This window comes from Elephantulus edwardii, unplaced genomic scaffold (assembly GCF_000299155.1).
Source record: "Elephantulus edwardii isolate Elephantulus edwardi_28Jun2011 unplaced genomic scaffold, EleEdw1.0 scaffold00338, whole genome shotgun sequence".
NCBI classification, from domain to species: domain Eukaryota; kingdom Metazoa; phylum Chordata; class Mammalia; order Macroscelidea; family Macroscelididae; genus Elephantulus; species Elephantulus edwardii.
This window is the reverse complement of record NW_006400088.1, coordinates 1,194,939-1,220,399: the sequence shown is the minus strand read 5'-3', so window position 1 is coordinate 1,220,399 and position 25,461 is coordinate 1,194,939. Positions and strand designations below refer to the sequence as shown.

Below are 25,461 nucleotides of genomic sequence, written 5' to 3'. Positions count from 1 at the left end.
CTTTAAAAAAATAATCAGACCTCTCGATATAGGAATGTCATGTGTTCAAGAAGCTTTGTAGCGACAAAAATAGCAGTAGCATTATGACAAAAGCTTCCGCCTAAAAGAGTATCTGCAAAATCATTGCTAAAACATATTTGTACCAATTGGAAGGTGTTAACTATATAAAATTTCTTTTTCATTCTGATATAGGCCTAGAAGGTAGGCAACACTTTAACATATTTCTCTAAGTATATGCACCTATCTGTAAGGAGACAAGTGATTGTCTTTGCCTCTATTTTCATATAACAGAATGCATGAATGCATAAAAATATTATACACATATTATATTATACTTCCATGTTTGTTGTTTTGTCTTTAGTAAGTGCTACTTACAATCATTTTAAATTAAAAGTCTTAAAATAGAGAATTTTGTTGTTAAATTAGCCTTATTAGCCTTTCATTTCATAGCCTGAACATTTTTGTTTTCTGAGACAAAAATCATTGTTTTTATTTTCCCACTTAAATTTTTCAGTTTAAATTATCTTTATATCTTTAATATGTTCTCCAGTCTTCTGATAATCCTACTCTTTTTATGGCTGTTTCCTTAATTCCTTGATTTAGTTGTACTTCATTGTCATTTTACTTGCATAGACTTTTTTTCTTCGAACATGGTTTAAATCTAACAATTACTCTGCAGGGAAAAGATAGGCAATCTCCTCCTATGCTATTTATTGCCTTATAAACCTACTGAAGGACCAGCTATGAGTCTGTTCTGATACAATGATACATTACAACAACAATGTTAAAATTTGTTTAAATATTTCTATTCAAATTGTTAACATTTCTCATATTTTCTAAGTACAATAAAATTATTTTCTTTTAATATGTTTTATTATTGTCTCCTTGGTTAGCAGTTTAATCACTTCTTTTGTTCCAACTTCATCTGTATAACTATTGATGCTTTAAAGTCTTTATAACAATTATTACTTTATTCTAGAGGGAGTGTCTAAACCCAAGGTCATTTAGCACAGCCTGTCTTGAAGTTCTTTTAAAAAAAATTCTTGTTTTGTGTAGAGTGTTCTCAGCACTAGGAACTTCAGAAAGCTGTTATAAAGGAGTTTGAATTTCCTCAGTCTCATGAGATTTTATTTCTTGTCTTTTTTATTTAATAAAAGCTATTTCCTTTCTTTAATTAAAACATTTTATAATTTTTATTTTAAAATCTTTAGAGAGCTTTACTTTCAAGATCATATAAATGGTATTTTATCATCAGTACTTGGGAATATTGTGGCTGTTGTTGTTGTTGCTATATACTGTCAAGTCAACTGAGACTCATGTTGTTGGTATATACCATCAGGTCATCTATGACTTATAGCAACCCTATGTACAGCAGCTCTGAAGCCTGCCCTGTACTGAGCCATTCTCACTGACTCTGATACACCTACCTCCATTGTCCTAGTTACTGTATCAATCCATCTCATCCAAGCTTTTCTTCTCCTGCGCTGTCCCTTCATCCTTCTGAGCATGATGTCCTTCTCCAAGGACCAATCCTTCCTGGCACATGCCAAAAGTATATGAGATGGAGCTTCAAAATCCTAGCCTCCAAGAAGAAACTTGGTTTCACCGTCTCCAAGACAGACATATATGTATTCTTGGTGATCCATGGTTATGTTTAAGATTCTTCTCCAGCACTACAACTCAAAGGCATTGATCCTTCTTATGTCATCCTTAGTCATTATCCAGCTCTCTGATGCATAGTAAGTAATTTTGAAGAATATGGCTTGGATCAGGCCCACCTTAGTCTCCAGACTAACATCATGGCTCCTCAGTACTCTGGAGAGGTCCTGGACACTAGATTTTTCCTAAGGCAATTTGTCTTTTGATTTCCTGGCTGCTGGTGCCAAGAGTGATGACTTGGAGCTGAGCAAGCTGAGCTGTTAACAACTTCAGTCTTTCATAGTGCAACCAACTAACCCAGTGGTGAGAATCTTTGTCTTATTGATATTCAATTTCAATCCATATTGAAGGCTGCAGTCCTTGACCTTCTGAATCTAACACTTCAGGTCTTCCTCAGTTTCAGCAAGCAGGGTTGTATCATATGTATAATATAGGTTGTTGATGAGTCTTCCTCCAATCCTGATGCCACATTCCTCCTCATAAAGCCCACCCACCCGAATGATCTATTCTGTATATAGATTGAAAAGGTATAGAGACAGGATGCATCCTTGACTCACTCCTTTCCTGATTTTGAACCAGGCAGTGTTTCCTTGCGCTAAGGATTGCTTCCTGGTCCCAGTATATATGTCACATAAACACAATCAAGTGTTCTTGGATTCCCATTATCCTCAAAATTAGCCACAATTTACTGTGATCCACACAGTTAAATGCCTTTGCATAGTCAATGAAACACAAATAGACATTCCTCTAGTACTCTTTGTAACTCTATAAACAATGAACTTCAACCTTGCTCTATCTTGTACCATCATCGCCATCTCCAATATACTTGAGCCGATTGTTACTGTATTAATGCCTCTTGTTCAATATCTACCTCTCTTACATTGATCCTCCATCTTTCCAAGCATGATGTCCTTCTTTAAGGATTGGTCAATTCTAACAATATGTTCAAAATATTTTATACATAGTTTCACTAACTTTGCCACTAAGGAACAACCGGTCACACTTTGCCCAAGACAAACGTACTTGCTCTTTTAACAGTTCATGGAATTTTCAGAACTTCTCTCCAACACTACAACTCAAAGGCATTGATTCTTCTTCTGCCATCCATAGTCATTGTCCAACTTTCAGATGCATGTTGTTGTTGCTATGTGTCATCAAGTCATCTGCAATTCATAGTAACACTTTATACAACAGCCCTAACCCCTCCTCTATCCTGTGCTGATCTTACTGCTTCTGACACACTTACACCCATTACTCCAGTCACTAAATCAATCCATCTCATCCTCTCTTGTGCTGTCTCTCCACCCTCTCAAGAATGACGTCCCTCTCCAAGAACTGGTCCCTCCTTGCAACATGTCCAAAGTATGTCAGATGAAGCTTCAGAATCCTTGTCTCCAAGGAGCAGCCTGATCTCACCCTCTGTAGCATTGAACCTGTTTGTTCTCCCAGCAGTTTATGGTATATTCAGTACTCTTCTCCAGCACCACAGCACAATGGCATCAAATCTCCTTCTATCATCCCTAGTCATTGGCTAGCTTTCTGATGTATCCAAATAATTTCAAAGACCATGACCTGTATCAGGCACACCTTAGTCTCCAGAATTGCATTGTTGCTCTTCAGTACTTTGGTGAGATCTTGACAGCAGACTTCCTCAGTGTAATTTGTCTTTTAATTTCCTGGCTACTCATACCAAGAGTGTTGATTGTGGAGCCAAGCAAACTAAAGCTGTCAACAATCTCAATCTCTTCACCATCTATCATGATGCTGTCTATTGGCCCAGTGATGAGAATCTTTGTTTTCTTGATGTTGAGTTTCAACCCATATTGAAGGCTGCAGTCTTTGACCTTCTTCAACAAGAGCTTCAGATCCTCCTCCGTTTCAGCAAGCAGAGTTGATTCATCTGCATAACACAGATTGTTGATAAGTCTTCCTCCAATATGGATGCTGCATTTTTCCTCATAGAGCCCAGCCTCCTGAATAGTCTTTTCTGCATATAGATTGAAAAGGTATGGAGATAGGACATACCTCTAGTGAACACCCTTCCCAATTTTGAATGATGCGGTGTTTCCTTGCTCTGTTCTGATGACTGTGTCCTGGACCAAGCATAGGTTTCACAGAAGTACAATCAAATGTTCTGAGATTCCCATTCTTCTCAGAGTCAGCCACAGTTTGTTGTGATCCACACAGTCAAATGCCTTTACATTGCCAATGAATTACAGACAGATATTCCTCTGCTACTCCCTACTTTCAGCCAAGATCCATCTAACATTAGTTAGCTATATCCCTAGTACTAGGATGTCTTCTAGACCCAGCCTGCACTTCAGGCAGTTCTCTGTTGATGTCATTTTTTTATAATCTTCAGCAGAATCTTGCTTGCATGTGATATATATTGTTCAATAATTTCTGCCAATTAGTTGTCCTCCAGATCTCTTGGCACAACTTGATGAGCACATAAAGTACAGCATCCATTTTTTTAAATATGTCAGTTGGTAAGCCATGAATTCCTGGGGACTTGGTTTTTTTGGGGGTTTTTTTTGCCAATTCTTTCAGAGTATCTTGAACTTCTTCCTTCATCACCATAGGCATTTTCTCATATATTGTTTCATGAAAATCTTCTGTGTCAGTCAATTCCTTTTGGTACAATGACTCTGTATACTCAGGGTTGCAGGTGTCTTTTTTGGCAAGCTTATAAGGGTAATATGTACTTCAGTATGGTGAGTAATAGTAGACTTCTACATTCCATATTTATATCATTCCCTCTTTCTCATGAACTGCCTGGATTTGTGACCAAAATTATAGTTATTTTCCTGCTAGGATCATGGTACTTACTCAAAGTAGTGAGAAAGATGATGGTCTGGTAATCACTCAGTGAATAGCAGGATGGGAGACACTTTGTAGAGGATTAGAGAGATGTAATTCCTTTATTTTTGCTATGTGTCAGAGAGTTAGACAATGACTAGGGATGATAGAAAAAGAATTGATGCCTTTGAACTGTGGTTCTGGAGAAGATTATTGAATGTATCATGGACTGCTAAGAAAATGAACAGGTTCATCCTGGAGAGGGTTAAACTGGGCTGCTCCTTGGAGGCAAGGATTCTGAGACTTTGCCTGACATTGGACATGTTGCAAGGAGGGACCAGTCTTTGGACTGGTATAATGTTTGGGCAGATGAAGGAACAGAGAGCAGGAGGGGAAGAACCTCTATGAGATGTATTGAGTCACTGACTGAGGTAATCGGGGTGGGTATATGAGAGACAGTGAGATTGCCACAGGACAGAGCAGGGTTTCGGGCTGTTGTACATAGAGTCACTATGAGTCACAAGCAACTCAATGGCAAATAACAACAACAATTCCTCTACACAGTGAGTTACATGTATTTCAACTACATTAGACATCATGATCACAGTCAGACATTCTGGTTCACATACTATCTACAACAAGTTGGAGATTCATTGAAAAGTCTCCTGCCCTCAGGGCCTCTCCTCACTGCCTGTACTGCCAATTTAAAGACTTATTGTTATGTGCCATTGAATCATAACTGACTCATAGCTAACCTTCCAGCAAGTTTTTGGAGGCTGTAAATTGTGCAGGAGGCGACTGCCAGTCTTTTTCCCCATGAAATAGCTGGTGGATTTGAACCTCCAGCCTTCAAGTTGACAGCACAATGCTGTCCATGAACTTCCATGCCTTGAAAATTTGGCTCTGTTTAAAACAAAAGGGAAAGATCCAGTGAGAAAAAATAATGTATATGAACTTTGTATGTAAATCGGTATAATATTTTAAAAAGGGGGGAGAATATCCATATCATTTAACACTGCATAACTCTAAAGACACTTATTGATGGTATCAGAAAACAAAACCTTCCAGAAATTGGATAAAATTGGATAAAACCTGCTCCTGACGTGATCTGAATTATTTAAGCAGTTTATTTTCTGATAAGTTTCAAATGCAGGATCATGTCCTCAACAGCACATATTGTTATATTTTGAATCTGAATTACCATTTTAATTCAGATACCTCAGGCACAAACCAAGTGTGCCTAGTGGCACATTTCTGTATAATAGCTTTGCTTTTAAACAATGGTCTCAATAATCTTGTTATTAATGAAGGCTTTCAAATCAACTACAGTTTATAGTGACGCTATGTACAATGGATCTAAATCCTAACCTATGGCTATCCTGTGCCATCCTCATTATCTCTAAGATACTCAATCCCACTGTTAAAATCACTCTGTCAGTTTATCTTGTTGAGGGTCTTCTCCTCTTCACTGATCTTCCACCTTTCCAAGTATAATATCCTTTTCCATGTATTTAAAACCTTTTCTTAAAAAATGTCAAAAGTATGTGAGATGAAGTTGCCTACAAAGAGCAATCTGGCTATACCATATTTTTAACGCATCTTTTTATTGTTATTATTATTGGTTTGCATACAAAGTTTTTATACATTGTGTTTCACACTACTGTTCATTCACATTATTTTTCATATAATCATTCTCATGCATTATGGTTTTTTAAAAATAATTTTATAGTGATTTTAACAAAAGATTAAAGAAAACCTAGATTTCCTTTTGTTCATTGTTGCATATTTTCCTCTCTATACCTCGTCCCAGTTCATGTTTCTCTTTAAAAAAAATCATTCATTATTGCACTATTTCCTCCTTCCCTCACCGCAGTCCGTTTTGTTATGCACCTCTTGTTCAGGACTGTTGTCATATGAGTAATGCCTAATCATACATTCTTTTTATTTGTTTTTTTTAATATTGGTTTATTTACAAAGTTCAAAATACACTGTTATTCACGCTGGATCTTCTTTCCCATTTCCTTCACACACACCACCATCAAATTGTGTGACCCTATTATTAACTTTTACGCCACCCCCGCCCATACTCACCCCTCTGCTTCCACCATCCAGCCCCTTGGACCCTCATACTCATTCTGCAATAATGGTTTTATACAGTATTTGTCCTTATGGGATTGAGTTATAAAATCATTACTCCTGCATGCTGTGTAGCATTCCATTGTGTTAATGTACCATGATTTCTCAGTCCATTCAATTGTGTTTGGACAAGTGGGCAGTATCCATGTTCTTGTGATGGTGAATAACACTACTATGAATGTTGGTGTACAAGTCTCTGCTTGTGCCTCAGTTCTCATTTTCTCAAGGTATATTCCAAGCAGTGGAATAGCTGTGTCATCTGGAATGTCTATATATGTTCAGCCTTTTGAGGAAGCGTCAAACTGTCTTCCAGAGTGGTTGTACCATTTTACAATCTCATCAACAATGTTTAAGAGTTCTTACCTCGTCACATCCTCTCCAACATTTATTACTTGCTCCCCTGTTAAACTTTGCCACTGCTACTAGAATGAGTGAGATAGTATCTCATTGTAGTTTTTATTTGCATATGTCTTATTGCAAGTGATTTTGAGCATTTCTTCATGTGTCTGTTGTCCATTCAAAAATCTTCCTCTACGAAAATTCTTCCCATGTCTTTTGCCCATTTTATAATTGGATTTTCAGTCTTTTTCTAGTGGAGGCCCAGGAGCATTCTATTAACTTTTGTTATGAGACTCTTGCCTGACATGATATTGCCAAATGGGTTTTTTGGTTTTGGGGTTTTTTTCAGACAGTAGATTTTCTTTTCACTGTGTTGGAAAAAGTTTTAATGTACACAGGGATTCAATCGTTAAAAGGTCCCATTCATCAATTTATCCTCTTCAGAGTGTGCATTTCTGGGTGTATTTAGCTTGATCCCAGTTTGTCTCTTATGAACTTTAAGGTTGTGGGCTTTACTCCCAGATCTCTGATCCACCTTGAATTGATTTTTGTATATGCTGTAAGTTGTAGATCCTGTTCCAGCTTTCTGTAGGGTAGCATTCTAGTTTTACCAGCACCATTAGTTGAAGAGGTTGTCATTTCTCCATTTGATAGGTTTTATTTCCTTGCTGAGTATCAGCTGGCCATAGATGTTGTTGTTGTTGTTATGTGCCGTCAAGTCACTTGCGACTCATAGCAACCCTATGTACAACAGCCCTAAACTCTGTTCCATAGATAGATGGGTTTATTTCTGAATTCTCAATTCTGTTCCATTTGACTATGTGCCTATAATTGTACCAGTACCATGCTGTTTTGGTTACTGCTGCTCTGTTTAGGTTTTAAGGTCAAGGAGTTCTATGCCTCCCACTTCATTTTTGTTTCTCAGAAGTGTTTTGCTTATTCGTGGTCTCTTGTCTCTCCAAATAAACTTGACAATTTTCCTTTCACCCTCCTTGAAAAATGAATTTGGTATCTGTATTGGGATTGCAATGAACATGTAGATTGCTTTGGGTAGGACCGTCATTTTCACAGTATTAAGTCTTTTTATCCATGAACAGGAAACATTTGTGTCTCATAGAAATATTCTGTAGTTTTCTTTTATAGATCTTTTATATCTCTATTTGGGTTCACTCCCAAGTATCTCAATTTGTGGTTGGCTGTTATAAATAGTATTGCTGTCTTGGTTTCCTTCTCTGAGTTATCTTTATTACTGCAGAGGAATCCTACTGATTTTTTATATTATTCTTCTATCTTGCCACTCTATGAAATTGGTCTAGTAACTCTTAACAGTTTTTTGGTAAGTCTTTGGGTTTTCTGTGTACACTATCTTATCATCTGCATATAGTGATAATTTATCCATCTCTTTGCTGATCTGGATGCCTTTTAGTTCCTGTTCTTGTTCTTTTGCCCTAGCAAGCACTTCCAATACAATACTGAATAGAAGTGGTGAAAGTGGCCATCCTTGTCTGGTCCTTCCTTGTTCGGATGGAAAATGCTTTTAGTCTTTCTCCATTGAGAATGATGTTGGCTCCTGGCTTTGCATATATACTTTTCACTATGCTGAGGAAATTCCCTTCTATTCAAATTTTGCTGGATGTCTTAATCAGGAAAGGGTGTTAAGAGTTTGCCAAATGCATTTTCTGCATCAATTGCTAAGATCATATGGTTCTTGTTATTTACTTTGTTAATATAATGAATTACATTGATTGTTTTTCTTATGTTGAACCAATCGTGCATACCTATTATGAATCCTACTTGGTCATGGTGAGGTTGGTTTGTTGTTTTTGTTGTTGTTGTTTATGCGCTTCTGGATTCTTTTGGCTAGGATTTTGTTAAGAATTTTTGCATCTATATGCATGAGAGATATTGGTCTGTAGTTTTCTTTTTTGATATTATCTTTGCCTGGTTTTGGCATTAGGGTTCTGTTTGCTTCATAGAATGACTCTAAGAGTCTTTCTTTTTTTTTAATTTTTTTTAAATAATTTAGTAGCATTAGTGATAGATCTTCTCTGAATGTTTGGTAGAATTCAGCTGTGAAGACATCTGGTCCAGGACTTTTCTTATAGGGAAGTCTTTTTTAATCACCTGTTCAATTTCTTCTTTTGTGACAGGTCTATTCAAGTGTGCTATATCTGTCCTTGTCAATCTGGGTAGGGCATGAGTTTCAAGGAATTTGTCCTTCTCCTCTAGGTTTTCAAATTTATCTTATCAATTTAATTTCATCTGGTTATGTCGTGATGTCACCTTTATAATTCCTTAATCAAGCTATCTGTGTCTTTCTTTTCTTCTGTTAAATTTGCTAAGTTTTGTTAAGTGGTTTGTCAATTTTATTGACCCTTTCAAATAACCAGCTCCTGGTCTTATTGATGGTTTCAATTGTTTTTCTGTTTTGTATATCATCCATTTCAGCCCTTGTCCTTGTAATTTCTTTTCTTCTAGAGGCTGTAGGATTAAATTGTTGTTCTTTTTTTAGTTGATGAAGGTGTTGAGTTAGGGCATTGATTTTTCTTCTTTCCTCATTTTTTGTATGTGCCTGTTGCTATGCACTGTCCCCTGAGGATTGCCTTAGCTATAGAACAGATATTTTGGTATGTTGTATTTTCATTTTCTTCAAGAAACTTTTTTATTTCATTTTTTTATTTCTTTTATAACTCAATCATGTTCTAGCAAAGAGTTATTTAGCCTCCACATGGATGATTTTGTAAGTTTTACCTTCCTGTGGTTAATTTCTAGTTTTATGGCATTGTGATTTGAAAAGATACTTTGTATTATTTCAATTTTTTTAATTTGTTTAGGCTTGCTTTGTGTCCTAATATGTGATTGATTCTGAAGAATGTACCATGTGCCCTTGAGAATAAAGTGAATTGAGTTTTGGATGGGTGCAGTATCCGATTGTATAATTTAGATCTTCTGTATCTTTGTTGAATTTCTTTTGGGTTGACCTATCCTTCGGTGATAGTGGTGTGTTGAAATATCCTACCACTATTGTGGTGCTGTCTATTTCTTTGTATTTGGCAGGTCTATCATTTGGTGCATAAATGTTGACCAAGGTTATATCTTCTTGATCTATTGTGTCTTTAACCAATATATAATGCCCTTCCTTATCTTTTTATGGTGGTTTTCATTCTAAAGCCTATTTTATCAGAGGTTAGTATTGCCACTCCTGCTTTTTTGAGGTTGCCATTTACACTTTATATTTCTTCCCTGCCTTTGATTTTCAGTCTGTCTTTCTCTTCTTTTTTAAGATGTATCTTTAATAGTCAACATGTTGATGGGCTTTGTTTTTTTGATCCATTCTGCTATTCGTTTTCCCTTAATTGGTGCCTTTAGTCCATTCACATTAAGTGTGATTCATGTCAGGTCAGGTTTTACTTCTGCCATTTTGTCATGCTTCTTTTTCCATTGTTTCTGTTCATGCACTTTCCTTTGGCATCTCCATATGAAGGAATTCACTTAAAATTTCTTGTAATTTTGGTCTTGTTTTCACAGATTCCTTAAGGTCATTCTTTTCTGCAAAGGACCTACTTTCTCCTTCATATTTGATGGAGAGCTTTGCTGGATATATATGATCCATGGCTGGCAACTGTTTTCTTTCAACTTTCTGTATATGCCATCCGATTGTCTGTTAGCTCACATGGTTTCTACTGAGGAATCAAAACTTAATCTGTTTCCCCTTTGAAGGTGATTCTGTTTTTTCTCATGCTGCTTTTAGAATTCTAGCCTTATCTTTTAATGTGGAGAATTTGACTATGATATATCTTAATACTTTTCTTTTTGAGTCTAGTGTATTCAGTGTTTTCTGTGCTTCTTGTATGTGGATTTCCCCATTCTTCAAAATACCTGGGAAGTTTTCTTCTATAATTTTCTTGGTGATTCTGGAATCACTTCCCTGTTCTAGAATTCCAAACCAGGGATAAGCTATTCTTTTTATGTCATCCCATGTTTGTTTCTAAAGCTTTCTTCATTTTCCTTACGTCTCATCTATTATTTTTTTCTCTAGTGTGTTTCCAGTGAAGCTCTTGTCTTCCAGCTCAATGACTGTTTTTTCCATCTTTTCAGTTCTACTTTTCAGTCCTACAAGTATGTTGGACACTTCTGCCATTTTGGTCTTAATATTTAGGATTCCTTTTTCATGATTTTCTGTTATTTCCAGTACTGTGTTGGCTGTACCCTCTCTGTCTTATGATGACTTTTTTTTTAAGTTCTTGTATCTCTTTATCTATACAATCAATTTTTTCTTCTATCTTTGGCATTTTCTTCCTCATCAATATATTACTTCTGGATTGTTGTCTCTGGAGCACTTGCTTTCTTAATCAGTTTCTTCCATCAATTGCATGTTCTTCTATAGCTATTTAAATAATTCCACCCCAACATATTTCTTCTGGTTCTCTCTGTCTGGGATATTAATTGGGTCAGCTTTTTTAGGAGAAGGACTATTTGCTTTTTTCATGATAACTGAGGTAGACTACTGTTTATTTCATATTTTGTGAGTCTTTTCTTAATAGATGTTAGGTCACTGTAACTGTATAGTGACCCAAAGTATGGCACTGTTTTGTGAAGGACCTGTATATTGTACTCCCTTTTGGCCAGAGACTTGTAGAGCAAGGAGCCTAACAGCAGCGTTTGCCCAGGTACTTGAATGGCAAGCCAGGAAGCCTGTTGTTTCCTTCCAGAACTGGCATCTCCACTTCACTTGAGCTGCTTGAGTGGTATCACTCCCTTCACTTGAGCTTAAGGGATATCACATACTGTAGCCAAATAGCAGTGATTCCCTCAAATTACTTGACTGGAAAACCAGGAAGTCTGTTGTTCCATTCCAGAGCTGACATCTCTGCCTCATTCAAGCTGCTGGAGCTGTCCCACTCCCTTCTCTTTGAGCTTTAGGGATCCTATGTGGTGTAGCTAAAAAATAGTGTTTTCCCCAAAGAATGTGGGTGTTGTGGCTTACCTCTTCCTGCTATGTCCCACCTCTTTCTGCTGCAGCCTTGTTTTATAAAATTAATCACCATTGAGCCTTGCCCATCATTATCTCATCTTTTCACCTGAATCCTTCTCCTTTCCGTGTCCCCCTCCCCCAGCATGTCAAACTATGCAATCTTGTAGTTTAGTCCCTATCTATCCACTCCCTTTCCATCCCCCACCCCTGAGTAGCCACACATGTTTTCATAGTTAGCCTTATATTTTTTACAATAATGGTCTTATGCAGTATTTGTCCTAATGAGACTGTGTTAGTTCACTCAGCATAATGCTCTTCCGCCTCTCACAAGTTGTTGTTGTTGTTGTTCTTGTTGTTGTTGTTTGGTGCTGTCGAGTCATAGACGACTCATAGCGACCCTGTGAACGAACGGCCTGAGCACTGTTCATACATAGAGTTTCAGTAGGCAAGCCATTTCGGAAGTGGATGCCGCTCCTGCTTCCAGGCTTCTCACAGTTATATAGTATTTTTCTAAATTGTTACTCCTGAATGCTGCATACATATAACACAATTTCTCAATCAATATGGTTGTGGTTGGACATTTGAACTGTTTCCATGTTCTTGTGATGGTGAATAATGCTTCTATGAACATTGGTATACAAGTCTCCATTTTGTGCCTCAGTTCTAATTTCCTTGGAATCCTAATAGTAGAATAGCTGGGTCATACGGAGTTTCTATGTTCAAATTTTTGAGTAATCACCAAACTTTCTTCCAGAATGGTGGCATCATTTTACAATCCTACCAACAGTGTGTGAGAGTTTCCACCTCTCTACATCCTCTTCAACAGTCATTGCTTACTGCCTTACTAAACTTTGCCACTGCTACTGGGATGAGATGGAATCTTACTGTGATTTTTTATTTGCATCACTCTTATTGCCAGGGATTTTGAGCACTCCTTCATGTGTCTGTTATCCATTCAAATATCTTCTTCTGTGAAAATGTTTTCCATGTCTTTTGCCCATTTTGTAATTGGGTTTTCAGTCTTTTGAAATTGGGTTTAAAAATCTTTCTTGTGGAGGACCAGGAGCATTTAATAAATGTTCATTATGAGACTTTTTTAAAGTTTGTTATTCATTTCAGTTAAAATTTACAGAGACTTTGGATTTCCGTTTGTTCATTGTTGCACTTTTCTCCCCTTCCAACCCTCCCCTCTAGTACACTACCCTCTTAGAAAAATAAAAGAAAAATTCTTTCATTGTTTTAAAATCCCTCCCCCAGGTCCACTCCACTATGCAGCCTTCACTCTGGACTCCTGTCATGACAAAAGTACCTAATCACATATCCCTTTTAAACAGTTTTCTCCCTCATCAATTTCAATGCAGTACACATTATTAAACCCATCTTTCTCAGTGTCCCCCCCACCCCAATGTCAGTCCTGTTTTACAACAGTGGCACCATGCAGTATTTGTCCTTTTGTGACTGAGATACTTCACTCAGCATAATGTCCTCCAGGGTCACCCATTTTGAATAATATTGCATGAGTTCCTTGTTTTCCAATGCAGCATTGTATTCCATTGTGTGAATATGCCACAGCTTTTCTATCCATTTGTTGATGGGCACTTGGGTTGTTTCCAACTCCTTGCTATTGTGAATAAAGCCGCAATAAACATGGGTGTGCATATATCTGCTTGGATGTCAGTTATGTTTTCTTTGGGGTATATTCTCAGTAGTGGAATTGCTGGGTCAAATAGTATCTCTATTTGTAACTTTTTGAGAGAAAGCACCATACTGCCTTTCGCAGTAGTTGCACCCATTATGAGACTGTTGTCTGAGATGGTATTCCCAAATGTTTGTTCCAAGTCAGTAGGTATTCTTTTCACCCTGTTGAAAAAAGTTTTTGATGCACACAAGGATTTAATTGTTATAAGGTACCATTCATAAATTTTATCCTCCCCAGATTGATCATTTCTGGATGTATTTGGCAGTCTATTTATACCATAGGCTAAACTTTCTAAGTTCAGTCCCAGCTTGTCTCTTATAAACGTTATGTTTTGTGACTTTGCTTCCAGGTATCTGATCTACTTTGAGCTGATTTTTGTGAATGGTGGGAGATGTATATCCTGTTTCAGCTTTCAGCAGTTCAGTTTTGCCAGCACCATTTGTTGAAGAAGTTCTCATTTTCCCATATGATAGGCTTTATTGTTGAATATCAGTTGACCAGAGAATGATGGGTCCATTTCTGGGTCTCAGTTCTGTTCCACTGGTCTATGTGCCTGTAATTGTACCAGTACCATGCTGTTTTGGTTACTACCACAGTGTTGTATGTTTTGAAGTCAGGGAGTGCTATGCCTCGCACTTCATTTTTGTTTTTCAGAAGTGCTTTGTTTATTTGGGATCTCCTTCCTCTCCAAATAAACTTGAAAATTTCCCTTTAGATCTCCTTGAAAAAGGAATTTGGTATCTACATTGAACATATAGATTACTTTTGGTAGGATTATTATTTTAACAATATTGAGTTTTCCTATCCATGAAAATGTTTCCATTTTATTTAGGTCTTTTATTGTGTCTTGTAGAAATGTTCTATAGTTTTCTTTGAAAAGGTAGGTCTTTTGTGTCTCTAAGTAGGTTCACTCCCAATTATCTCAGTTTGTGATTGGCTATTGAAAACAATGTTGTTTTCTTAGTTTCCTTTTCCGTATTTTCTTCTTTCTTTTCTCTCCATCATACACATTTTATTTGATACACACATTTCTATGTTGAACCATCCTTGCATATCTATTATGAATCCCACTTGGTCATGGGGAACTATTTTTTTTTAATTTATCATTGGCTTCTATTGGCCAGGAATTTATTCAGGATTTTTGCATCTATGTTCATAAAAGATGCTTCAAATGAGTCTGGGAGAAGTCCACCTTTTTCTATTTTATTACTTTTTTTTTTTTTGTAGACAGCCTGTCTTTCTCTCTTCATGTACCTGGTGGATTTAAACTTCAGATTGTGGGGTTAGCAGCCAGGCACATAACACAACCAAACAGAAAAAGATCGTGAAAATAGCTACACAATTTGAAGGAAATAAACAATGTTATTGTATTATATATGTAAAAATGGTTGAATTGGTATATAGTTTGTAAGAACAAGTTAAGTACTTTGATCCCATTGAAACTTATATTCATTAAACAACAAAAATCTAATACTGAATTATGTTACCCAAACGTATTTAACACCTTGGCTGAGCCTTGACTTTCAGTGGTGTGGCATTTACGAAATGATGTAGTCATGCCCAAGATTTCGTTTCGTCATCCAATCAATTGTAGGGGATTAGTGTGGGGTGCAAGTCACAGCCCTGCATTAATGTAATGTTAGTTTCCCTGGGGTATAGTTTAGATAACTTTTTCAAGGGATAAAAGAGAAGAAACAAGAGAAGAGGGGGCTTGACTACAACCAAGACAGAAGAGTAAAAAATAAGGTTCATCCTTTAGACTCGGGATTCTTAAGCTGAGAACAGCTCGGATCCAGGGGTAGACCAGATGCTAAGCCACCTGAACCCTGATGCTGGGTCCACAGTTTTGAAGAGACAAAAATTTTCCCTATAGTGAACAGAAAATGAAGCCTGTAACTATTAGTAGGGCGCTCCATTGATCTAGGCCTATAGTTCTCTATATTGGTGGTTATGAATCCCATTTAGTCATAGTGAATTATTTTTTTATGTATCGCTGTATTCTATTGGCCAGGATTTTGTTCAGGATTTTTGCATTTATGTTCATGAGAGATATTGGCCTATAGTTTTCTATTTTGGTGGTGTCTTTACCTGGCTTTGGTATCTTGGAAATGTTTGCTTCATAGAATTACTCTGGGAGAATTTCATCTTTTTTTTATTTTCTGAAATAGTTTGTGTAAAAATGTGACAGTTCTTCTCTGAATATTTGATAACATTCGTTTTTTTGTGTTTGTTTTTGTTTTTGTTTTCTGGAAGTTCTTTTATTACCTTTTCAATTTCTTCTTTTATAATGGATCTGTTATGTTCAGGTGTTCAATTTCTGTTTGTTTCAGTTTAAATAGGTTGTCCATTTCCTCTAGCTTTTTATATTTAAGTATAGTTTTTCATAATATTCCATTGTTAGTCTTTTTATTTTACTTGGTTCTGTTGTGACGTTGCCCATTTCATCTTTTATTTGGATTATTTGTGTCTTGTCCCTCCTTTCCGTTTGTTAGTTTTGCTAGTGGTTTGTCAGTTTTATTGACTTTTTCAAAGAACCAATTCCTAGCTTTGTTGATTGTTTATCCTCTTATTAATTTCTAATTTTGTAGCATTGTGGTATGAAAAGATACTTTGCATTATTTCTATGTTTTTTAATTTATTGATATATGCCTTGTGACCTAAAATGGGATCCTCCTTGTCCTCTGTGATGGTTTTTGCACTGAAATTTCTTTTATCAGAGATTAATATTAGTACTCCTGCTTTTTTTCTGGTTGCCATTTGCTTGGTATATTTTCCCCACCCTTTTATTTTTAGTCATTCTTTATCTTCATTTTTCAGGTGTGTCTCTTGTAGACAGCTTATTGGTGTATTATTTTTTATTCAATCTGCTACTCTTTTTGTCTTCAGTGGTGCATTTAAACCATTCACATCCAGTTAGATTATTGAGAGGCAAGGTTTTATTGCTATCATTTTGTTGAGTTATTTTTGGTGTTGTTGTTTACTGTGGCACCTCTGCAAGGAGGACAACTCAGCATTTCCTGCAATGCTGGTTTGTTTTTACAAACTCCCTTAGGTTCTGTTTTTCTGAGAATATTGTGATTTCTCCTTCATATCAGATGGACAATTTTGCTGGGTACATTATTCTTGATTTACATTTGTATTCTTTGAGTGTTCGATATATGTCACTCCACTGTCTTCTTCTTGCTAGCATAGTTTCTTGCTGAGAAATTGACTTTTAACCTTATCTGCTCTCCCTTATAGGTTACTCTTTGTTTCTCCCTCTCTGTTTTCAGAATTCTCTCCTCATCTTTGGTTCTGGCAAATTTGACTATGATATGCCTTGGTGTTTTTCTTTTGGGGTCTATTCTACATGGTGTTTGCTCAGCTTCTTGAATATGTATTTACTTGTTCTTTATTATGCCTGGGAAATTTTCTTCTTGTAATCCTTCCACAACATTTTTGGTGCCTTTACTTACTTCTTCTTCTTCTGGGATTCCAATGATGCACGTGTTGCTTCTCTTAATAATGTTTCATTATTCTTAGGTTTTCTTCTTTTTGTTTCTTTTTTGATTCTTCTTTTTTCTCTAGCAAATCAGTGGTGACAATTCTATTTTCTATTTCACTTGTTCTGTCTTCTATCTATTCAACTCTGTTTATGTGTTGCTCCATCATATTGACGCCATCTGAAACATTGGACCTCGTATTTTGGATTGTGATTTCTTGTTTTTCCAGAGCCTCTAATGACTTGTTTTATCTGCATTGTTTTGGATTGTTTTGTTTTGTCTTTTTAAGCGCCTCCTGGTTCTTTTGTTCTTTTAAATATTGTGTCAGAAAGTTCCGTCAGGACTTTCTGGCTTCAGGAAATGAATTGATACTGTGTCACTCTTAGGGGTGAAATCTTGCTTTGTACTTGTTTAAGGTGTAAAATAGCCTGCTTCTTACATAGTATTGCTGTTATAGAGTTTTTCATGTCTGAAGCAATAATAGAGTCTTGATCTTCAGTCAGTGCTCCAGAAAGGGTGGGGCCGTTACCTGGCCTGTGTTTCTCTCTGAACTTTTAACCCAAAAGAAGTTTCCTTTCAAGGCCTGTGAAAGCAGTCTCTTCTCTTTATAACTGTTGCAGCTCGGTCAGTTTGAGATGTTCTCACTAAAGGCAGTTAGTTGACTGGATGCAAGAAGATGCAAGGCTAAGAGTGGAGGCACAAGCACAGGGCATGGGCACAGGCACAGGGCATGGGCACGGGCACAGGGCATGGGCACAGGCACAGGGCATGGGCACGGGCACAGGGCAAGGGCACAGGCACAGGGCAGGCACAGGTACAAGGTGCGCCATCAGAATTTTGTCTATTGGACACATGTGGGACCTTACTCAAAGTCCAGATGTCAGGGCTGCTCCTTGGCTTCACTCCTGGTCTGACTTCACCCCCAGTCTGTCTTCACCCATGGTCTGGCTTCGCACCCTTCTCCCATCCCTGTCTTTTCTTTCTTACTGTAGAGAAATACTTCTCATTCTTGGATCTTGATCTTGCATCTAACGGCTGTATTAAACTTGTGTACTAGCTCTAACAGTTTTTTGTTGAGTCCTTGGAGTTTCCTGTGTACACTATTACATTATCTTCATATCTAGTTGTGCCTTGTCCAAGTTAGATTTGTTTTTCCTTTTGTCTGTTGCTGTGTGCCATCATGTTGGGACCAACTGCTGTCTGACTATCCAACAGATTTTCAGAGGCAATAAATACCATAGGAGAAAATTGTCTGTCCTTCTCATATGGAGTACCTGATGGACTCAAACCACATGCCTTTGGGATTACAGCACAGTCCATGGAATTTTTTTAGCACTCTTCTCCAACACCACAATTCTGTCATCTTTATTCATTGTCCATCTTTCAGTACATAGCAAGTAATTGTAAAGATTGTGGTTTAAATCATGTGCACCTCAATCTTCAAATTGACACCATTACTATTCCACACTTTGGAGAGGTACCTGACAGAGACTTTTCCAGTGCAATATGTTCTTTGGTTTTCTGGATGCTGGTGGCAAGGGTGTTGATTGTAGATACAAGCAAGATGAAAATATTGACAATTTCTATCTCTTCTCCATCTATTATGATGTTGTCTTGGCCCAGTGGTGAAAATGTTTGTTTACTAGATGTTAATACGTAATCCATATTGAAGACCTTTTATGCACACATCCTTCTGTTATTAATAAAGGCACAGGCCTTAAGTATAAAGAAACTTTAAGTGAGATATCAAGGATTGGTAAAGCTGTGGTGCCACCCACCTCATCCAGTAACTTGGCTGTGCTGTGAGAAGGGTGATTGGCAGGACCACTTTAGAAATCAAATTGCCTTTATTAGTCAAGTTGTATATGAGCCTGTCCAACCACCCCACCTCTTGCTGTTAAGCTGGCATACATGCTGGAGCCAAGAGACATTTAGGAGAATGTCTGTAACATCTTTGCCTTTATAACTCCAGATGGGACACAATCCACATGCTCTCTAGTGTAAGTAAATAAGAGGGTGACTGCAAACAGCAGGGAAAAGAACATATCACAGTGTGTGTGTCAATGTGGATGCCTTTTAGAGCATGATGCTGATTGAGGTAAGTTTCTAATGTATTCATAGAGGATGGTGCTATTTATAAAAAGCTCAAAAGCAGGAACACATGATATTGTGAATTGGAATATATCCTAACTCTTATACCTGTAAAAGGGTCTCTGGTAAATTATGATAAGGAGTTGTGCTGCCAACCCAAAGATATGTGGTTCAAATTCACTAGCTGCTCCATGGGAGAAAGATGGACAATCTCCTTCGATGCAATATATTGCCTCTGAAAACCCACTGGAGTTGCTATGAGTCATGTTAATATGGGCTTGACAGGGTAAGGTGTGTCCTCAGTATGACCACTCTTGAGAGAGAAAAAGAGCACATCAACTAAAAAAAGCAAACAAGCAGGAATATGGGCAAGATAGATGTCATGATGAAGTCACAATGAACCCAGAAGGCCGGCAGCAGGAAAGCTGAGACAAGAATTTTCCCCCCAGAGCAGAAGGGAAAGCCTTCCACTAGAGGTGATTCCCTGACTTCAGACTTCTGGCCTCGTAGGCAAGGGTGGGAAGCTCTATCTCATGTACTTTGGACACATTGTTCAAGAGGGGTCAGTCCTTGCAAAGGACATCATTTTTGGAAAGGTGAAGGGCCAGTGCAAAAGAGGAAGTCCCTAGGGAAGCAGATTGACACAGTGACTGTAACTGAATGGGTTCAAGGATATCAGAGATGGTGAGGATGGCACAGGCTAGGGCAAGGTTCAGATCCATTGTTCACAGGGTCACTATAAGTCATACTCAGTGGCACCTAACAGCAAAAAAAAAAAAACAAACCTGTAACAAAATAAATGCTTGCTTTTTAAAACTACCCACTAGTGAAATTTATGTTACAGTAACTCTAAGAAACTAAGATATATACTCATATGGAAAATTACATTTTAAAATGCTAGGCTATTCACCCAGAATTTAAGATAAGGATCTCTAAAAAGGACAGAAGGCAGCAATTGTTGAGCAGCAGATAGGCAGTTACAAAGGAATAAAGTATGCTCTGTATTTTAATGTAAAAGGTAAAATCACTATTGTTATTATTATTAGATGCCATTGAGTTGAGTATGGCTCCTAGAAACACTATAAATAATAGATCTGAACCCTGTCCTATCTTGTGTCAAGAAATTTAGAGTCTTCCTCTCTTTCACTGTCCCTCCACAATTGCAAGCATGATGTCCTTATCCAAGGAATAGCCTCTCTTAGCAACATGTCCAAAAATGCAAGATGAAGCTTCACAATCCTTGCTTCCAAAGAGCAATCTGGCTTCACTTTCTCCAAGGCATATCTGTTTGTACTGTTAACTGTCCACAGCATATTCAGTCCTCTCCTCCAACATCACAATTCAAAGGCATAAAATTTTCTATTGTCATCTTTATTCATTGTCCAGATTTCCAAAAGTACACAAATCTTTAAAGCAATTGTGTATATTATTAAATATTTTATAGTAAGTAAAATAAGATTCCGAGTTGGAAAAAATGGGCTTAAATATTCCAAGGAATATTTCCTTGGAAAAGAAATTAAGAGAGAAATTACTTATTCAAAAATCAGTGTTCTTTACTAGTTGTTTCTGTTATTACATGAAAATTAAGAGGCTAAAAAAAAAAGAAAATTAAGAGGCTAAATTTAATTTGCAATATTCTATTTAAATTAGAATCCTATTTCTTTACTATGTACAGAGTTCAATGAAATAAAATGCACCTACCTTATTGCTTGGCATGAAGTAGATGTTTGGCATAGATTGTTTCCTATCAGCACTCTTGGAACCAGCAGTCAGAAATAAAAAGATATTGCATTAGATAAATCTATTGTCAGGGGCCTCTCCAGAGTTCTGAAGAGTAACAGTGCCAGTCTAGAGACTAAGGAGCACCTAATCCAGGCTATGGTCTTCACAATTATTTGCTATGCTTCAGAGAGCTGAACAATGAATAAGGATGATAAAAGAAGAATCAATAACTTTAAGTTATAGAACCTATGGGCTGCCAAGAGAACAAACAGGTCTGCCATAGATAGGGTAAAACCTAGTTGCTACTTGGAGGCAAGGATTTTGAAGCTCTACCTCACATACTTTGGGCATGTTACCAAGAGAGACCATTCCTTGGAGAAGGACATCATGCTTGGAAGGGTGGACAGTCAGCGCGTGAGAGGAAGACCCTGGATGAGATGGTTTGACACAATAATTGGGGTCATGAGACCAGGTGTGTTGGAGATGGTGCAACTGGCTCAAGATAGGACAAGGGTCAGAACTATTGTTTATAAAGTTGCTATGAGTCACAGGTGATTTGATGGCACATAACAACAACATATATGCAGCGATTCTTTATGGTTAGAATGGTTTTCACAAGAATCATATGTTCTGTCTTATATTGGGCTTTCATATGTTATATATTTTATAATGTTCAAAGTTATTCAGTGTCCTTTAGTGAACTCTGAACTCAGGCCATAGAAAGTTACACTGCTAAAAAATGTTGTGCCTCAAGGTTTGAGTCCACCATGGAGGAAAGATGGGCAATTTCCTCCTGTGCAATTTATAGCCTCTGAAAACCCCTGGAGGGTTAGTTGTGAGTTGATTTCAACTCAACAGCCATTGATTTGTTTTTTTAAATGCGTTACATTCTCTCCAATCTGGTGGGTAAAGAGTTGCACTGCCAATGCAGAAGCGAGCCACAAATCCACCCACTACTTTATAGGAGAAAGATGTGCAGTCCTTCCCCATGTGATGTGCAGCCTCTGAAAATCCACTGGAGGACTTCTTCTGACTGTGGAAATTAGTTTTGTGGAGAGTTTATGCCTACTGTATAAACTGTACCACCTACCATTGTACTTTAAGAAGATATATGGGTTAAGTTTTAAATTGTCTTGACATGCTTTAGTGGATATGTCCATAAAACATCTTTTTCTCCCTCTGTAATAACTTTTCAAACCAGTGCCGTTGACATAACCCTCTTTAAAAGGGAGGGTGGGAGACCTTTAGAATACTTTTTTCTCCAGATTTTTTAAAAATTAATATTTATTTTGAAACCTGGGTAAAACCAACATTCCTTTGCTTAACTATTCTCTCTTTAGTCACACGGTTACTGACTTTTTCGGAGCACTGTTATGCCTAGAAATGTCTTCTCTATATCTGAATAAAGGGAGCTCTGGTAGCTTAGTAGTAAGACATTGAGCTGCCAATGTAAAGGTAAGTGGTTCAATTCCATGAGCTACTCTGCAGGAAAAAGATGGACAATTTCTTCCCATGGGATTAACTGTCACTGAAAATCCACTGAATAATCAGCTATGGATGGGTATTGACTCAAATGTACATAGCAATAATTTACATAGTAAATCACTTAGGGGAACACATCTATGAGGTATTAATGAAATATTACTATCCATTACAATAAAAATTAGTTTACCACAGTTCATTTTAAATATTCCATGTTGTTATTGTGTTCCCTAAAGTGAGAACTGACCCATAGCTAACCCTTGAGCAAGTTTTCAGAGGCAGTAAATCTCACATGGGAGGAGATTGCCCATTCTTCTCCCAAGGAGCAGTTGGTGGATTCAGACCATGTGCCTTTGAGACTGCAGCACAGCTACTTACCTCTAGACCACTTTTGGAGGACACATCTATAGCAGTAAATAAGGCAGATTTGTGCAAAATTTTCAAGTAATGAAGCTTATAAAGGTCACAGTTCATAGTGTAAAACTTCAGAAATAGAAGAATCCGGTTCAACGTTCAGCTTGTAATTTTCATTATATACAAAATATTTTTTATTATTATTTTTGTGTGAGTGTACCATCAAATCAGATCTGACTGGTACAGGAGGAGATTGTCCCTCCTTCCCCTGCAGAGCATCTAGTGGATTCAAACCATGTGCCTCTGGGATTGTAGTTGCAGCTCCTTGGCACTAGGCCACCAGAACTCCCCACAAAATATTTTATAATTTATCAAATATTGGAAACAGGAGTGGCATCCACTTCCAAAATGGCTTGTCTCCAGAAACTCTATGAACAGTGCTCAGCCCTTTCATTCATAGGATTGCTATGAGTCATCCACGACTCGATGGCACCTAACAATAATAACAACGACAACAGAGAGAGCTACATTGGCCTAGAAAGTTATGCTACCAAGACTAAGGTGGGTGATTTTAATCTGTGGCCTTTGGTCCTGTTCAAATTGTTTTTCTGTCAAACATTCTTCTAGATGGTATAGCACTGGTCTGTGCATTGCTGTACAGAGGTCACTCATGGTTGTTGCTGTGATGCTAAACACTGTGACACTGATGTACCAAATGTGATAATGGTTACCCATGGTGGACAGTGTTTGGTGGAGTTTCCCGATTAAAACAAGTTTAGATGTAGGAGTGTCATCCACTTCCAAAATGGCTTGCCTCCGGAAATTCTATGAACATTGCTCAGGCCTTTCATTCATAGGGTCGCTATGAGTCATTCAGGACTCGATGGCACCTAACAACAAAACAACATTAAATATTACATATGTATCTTTTTTTCCTATACTTTATACACTTAGGATACTCTAGTATTCTTACCACATGTATTCATTTTGTGAATTGAGCATTTTGTTCCAGGAATTATTTTCTTCACTTTGTCAAACAGCCATATCTTCAAGCTGAAGTGATTATTTAATATATGCGTAGAAACTAAATTTCTGCCAAAAAAAAACCAAACTCACAAAACTTTAAATGGTTGTGATAATTGAAGTTGCAACTACAAAACTGCAACTAAAATCCAAAAAATAATGGCTATTTACAATAACAAAATCACATAATAATATGCTATGGAAAACAAGTTTTGTTGAATGTTACCATTAGCAGATTGTTGCCATTTAAATTAAGGAGATTATGTTTAAGGAAACAGTTACTGCTAAAGGGTTTTAAGAAAGGGTTGCCCACATTACTACAGAAAAAGAGACTGAGAGAAGATGATGATATCTGAAGATTTGTGGCAGGTCCTTTCCTCTTTCAGAGAAGAGATCATTAAAATGAGGAATAATATTTTAAAAGTCCAAGAATAAATTGGAAACTTTTGTATTCCACAACAGTGAATTTAACCAGAAATAAGGATTATGCTAGAGATATTAAGTTTAGCTTACATTAATTTGAGTCATCATGTAATAGATGCGAGATATTACTGTTTGTATAAAATAGGAAGATAGACGCCAATGTACATGGAATTTTGATAAATTTAGAACAGTTTTTATTCATAATAACATGTATAATTTCAGGTTAGAGTATAAGGACTAGTAAATAAAAGTGCTTCTAGATGCAAAATTTTAGTTGTTCCGCTGAGTCAAAGCCAATCCATAGGAGACCTTGCACTGAGTTTTCAGAGGCATTAACTATTTCTATTCTGACTTACTAATTTTATTTTAATTTAATTTTGAGAATTCTGCTTTGGATTGAATTGGTATTGGCACTTCTCGAAAAAAATTATAATGCAATTAGTAAGCCTGAAAAAAATTAAATAGTAGAAAGTGAAATTCAAAACAAACAAACAACATTAGGAAATAATGTGCATTTCCCATATCAGTATAATTTCTATTTCTGCAGCTTATCTGGATGTCCTCTAAATGCACAAGCCATCAAAAAGGGCAAAGTCTCTGAAGAACTCATGACCATCAAGCTCAAAGCAACTGGGGGTAAGAATGTGGTGTGGGAATTGCCATTTTCATCAAAAGGCAAACCAAGTCTCGTATCAATGCATGTCTTCTTTCCAGGTGACAAGATAATGAATTCAGTAGTCCCTTTCAGATATTAACTCTCACCACCTGTTCAGTAGCTAAAATAATAAAAAATATATTCATAATTTCCCCAAAAAGATTTAAAAGACACCATTTAAATGTGTAGCTCTAGTTAAAAATTTTAAAAAAGGTTATTCCAGAAATATAATTTTAGAGGCAAAAAAATTAACTGCTTAAAGTGCAACATATACTGCTTATACTTCTGTATACCACTATGTATATCACTCATAGAATTCTTTTTTCTTTTGTGATTTGAATTGAAGTTTACAGAGCAAATTGGCTTGTTATGTAATCATTTATATATTTTCTGTTTATAACATTGATTATAAAAAATGTAACAACACTGTTTTCATTTCTGCCCTTTTACTCTTGTTTCCATTAATCCATCTTCCTTAATCCTTAAAATTTGTATTGGTTTTAACATAAGCATTCATATACATTTTTATTAGTATATGTATTTTGTTTTATACAATCATTCATAAATGTGTTTCATTTGTGTACCTTGTGTTTATACATTCTTATATGTTGTTGTTGTTGTT

The 25,461-nt window shown here is 36.8% G+C and overlaps 1 protein-coding gene across 1 annotated transcript in view; it reads left to right on the top strand.

The window, feature by feature from the left end:
* Positions 1-25,461, top strand: part of ST18 (suppression of tumorigenicity 18 (breast carcinoma) (zinc finger protein)) — a 152,655-nt gene that overhangs the window by 111,155 nt on the left and 16,039 nt on the right. The window contains exon 16 of the mRNA XM_006901608.1: positions 24,732-24,820. Within this exon, the coding sequence (XP_006901670.1) occupies positions 24,732-24,820 (89 nt within the window). The remainder of the gene's footprint in view (positions 1-24,731; positions 24,821-25,461) is intronic.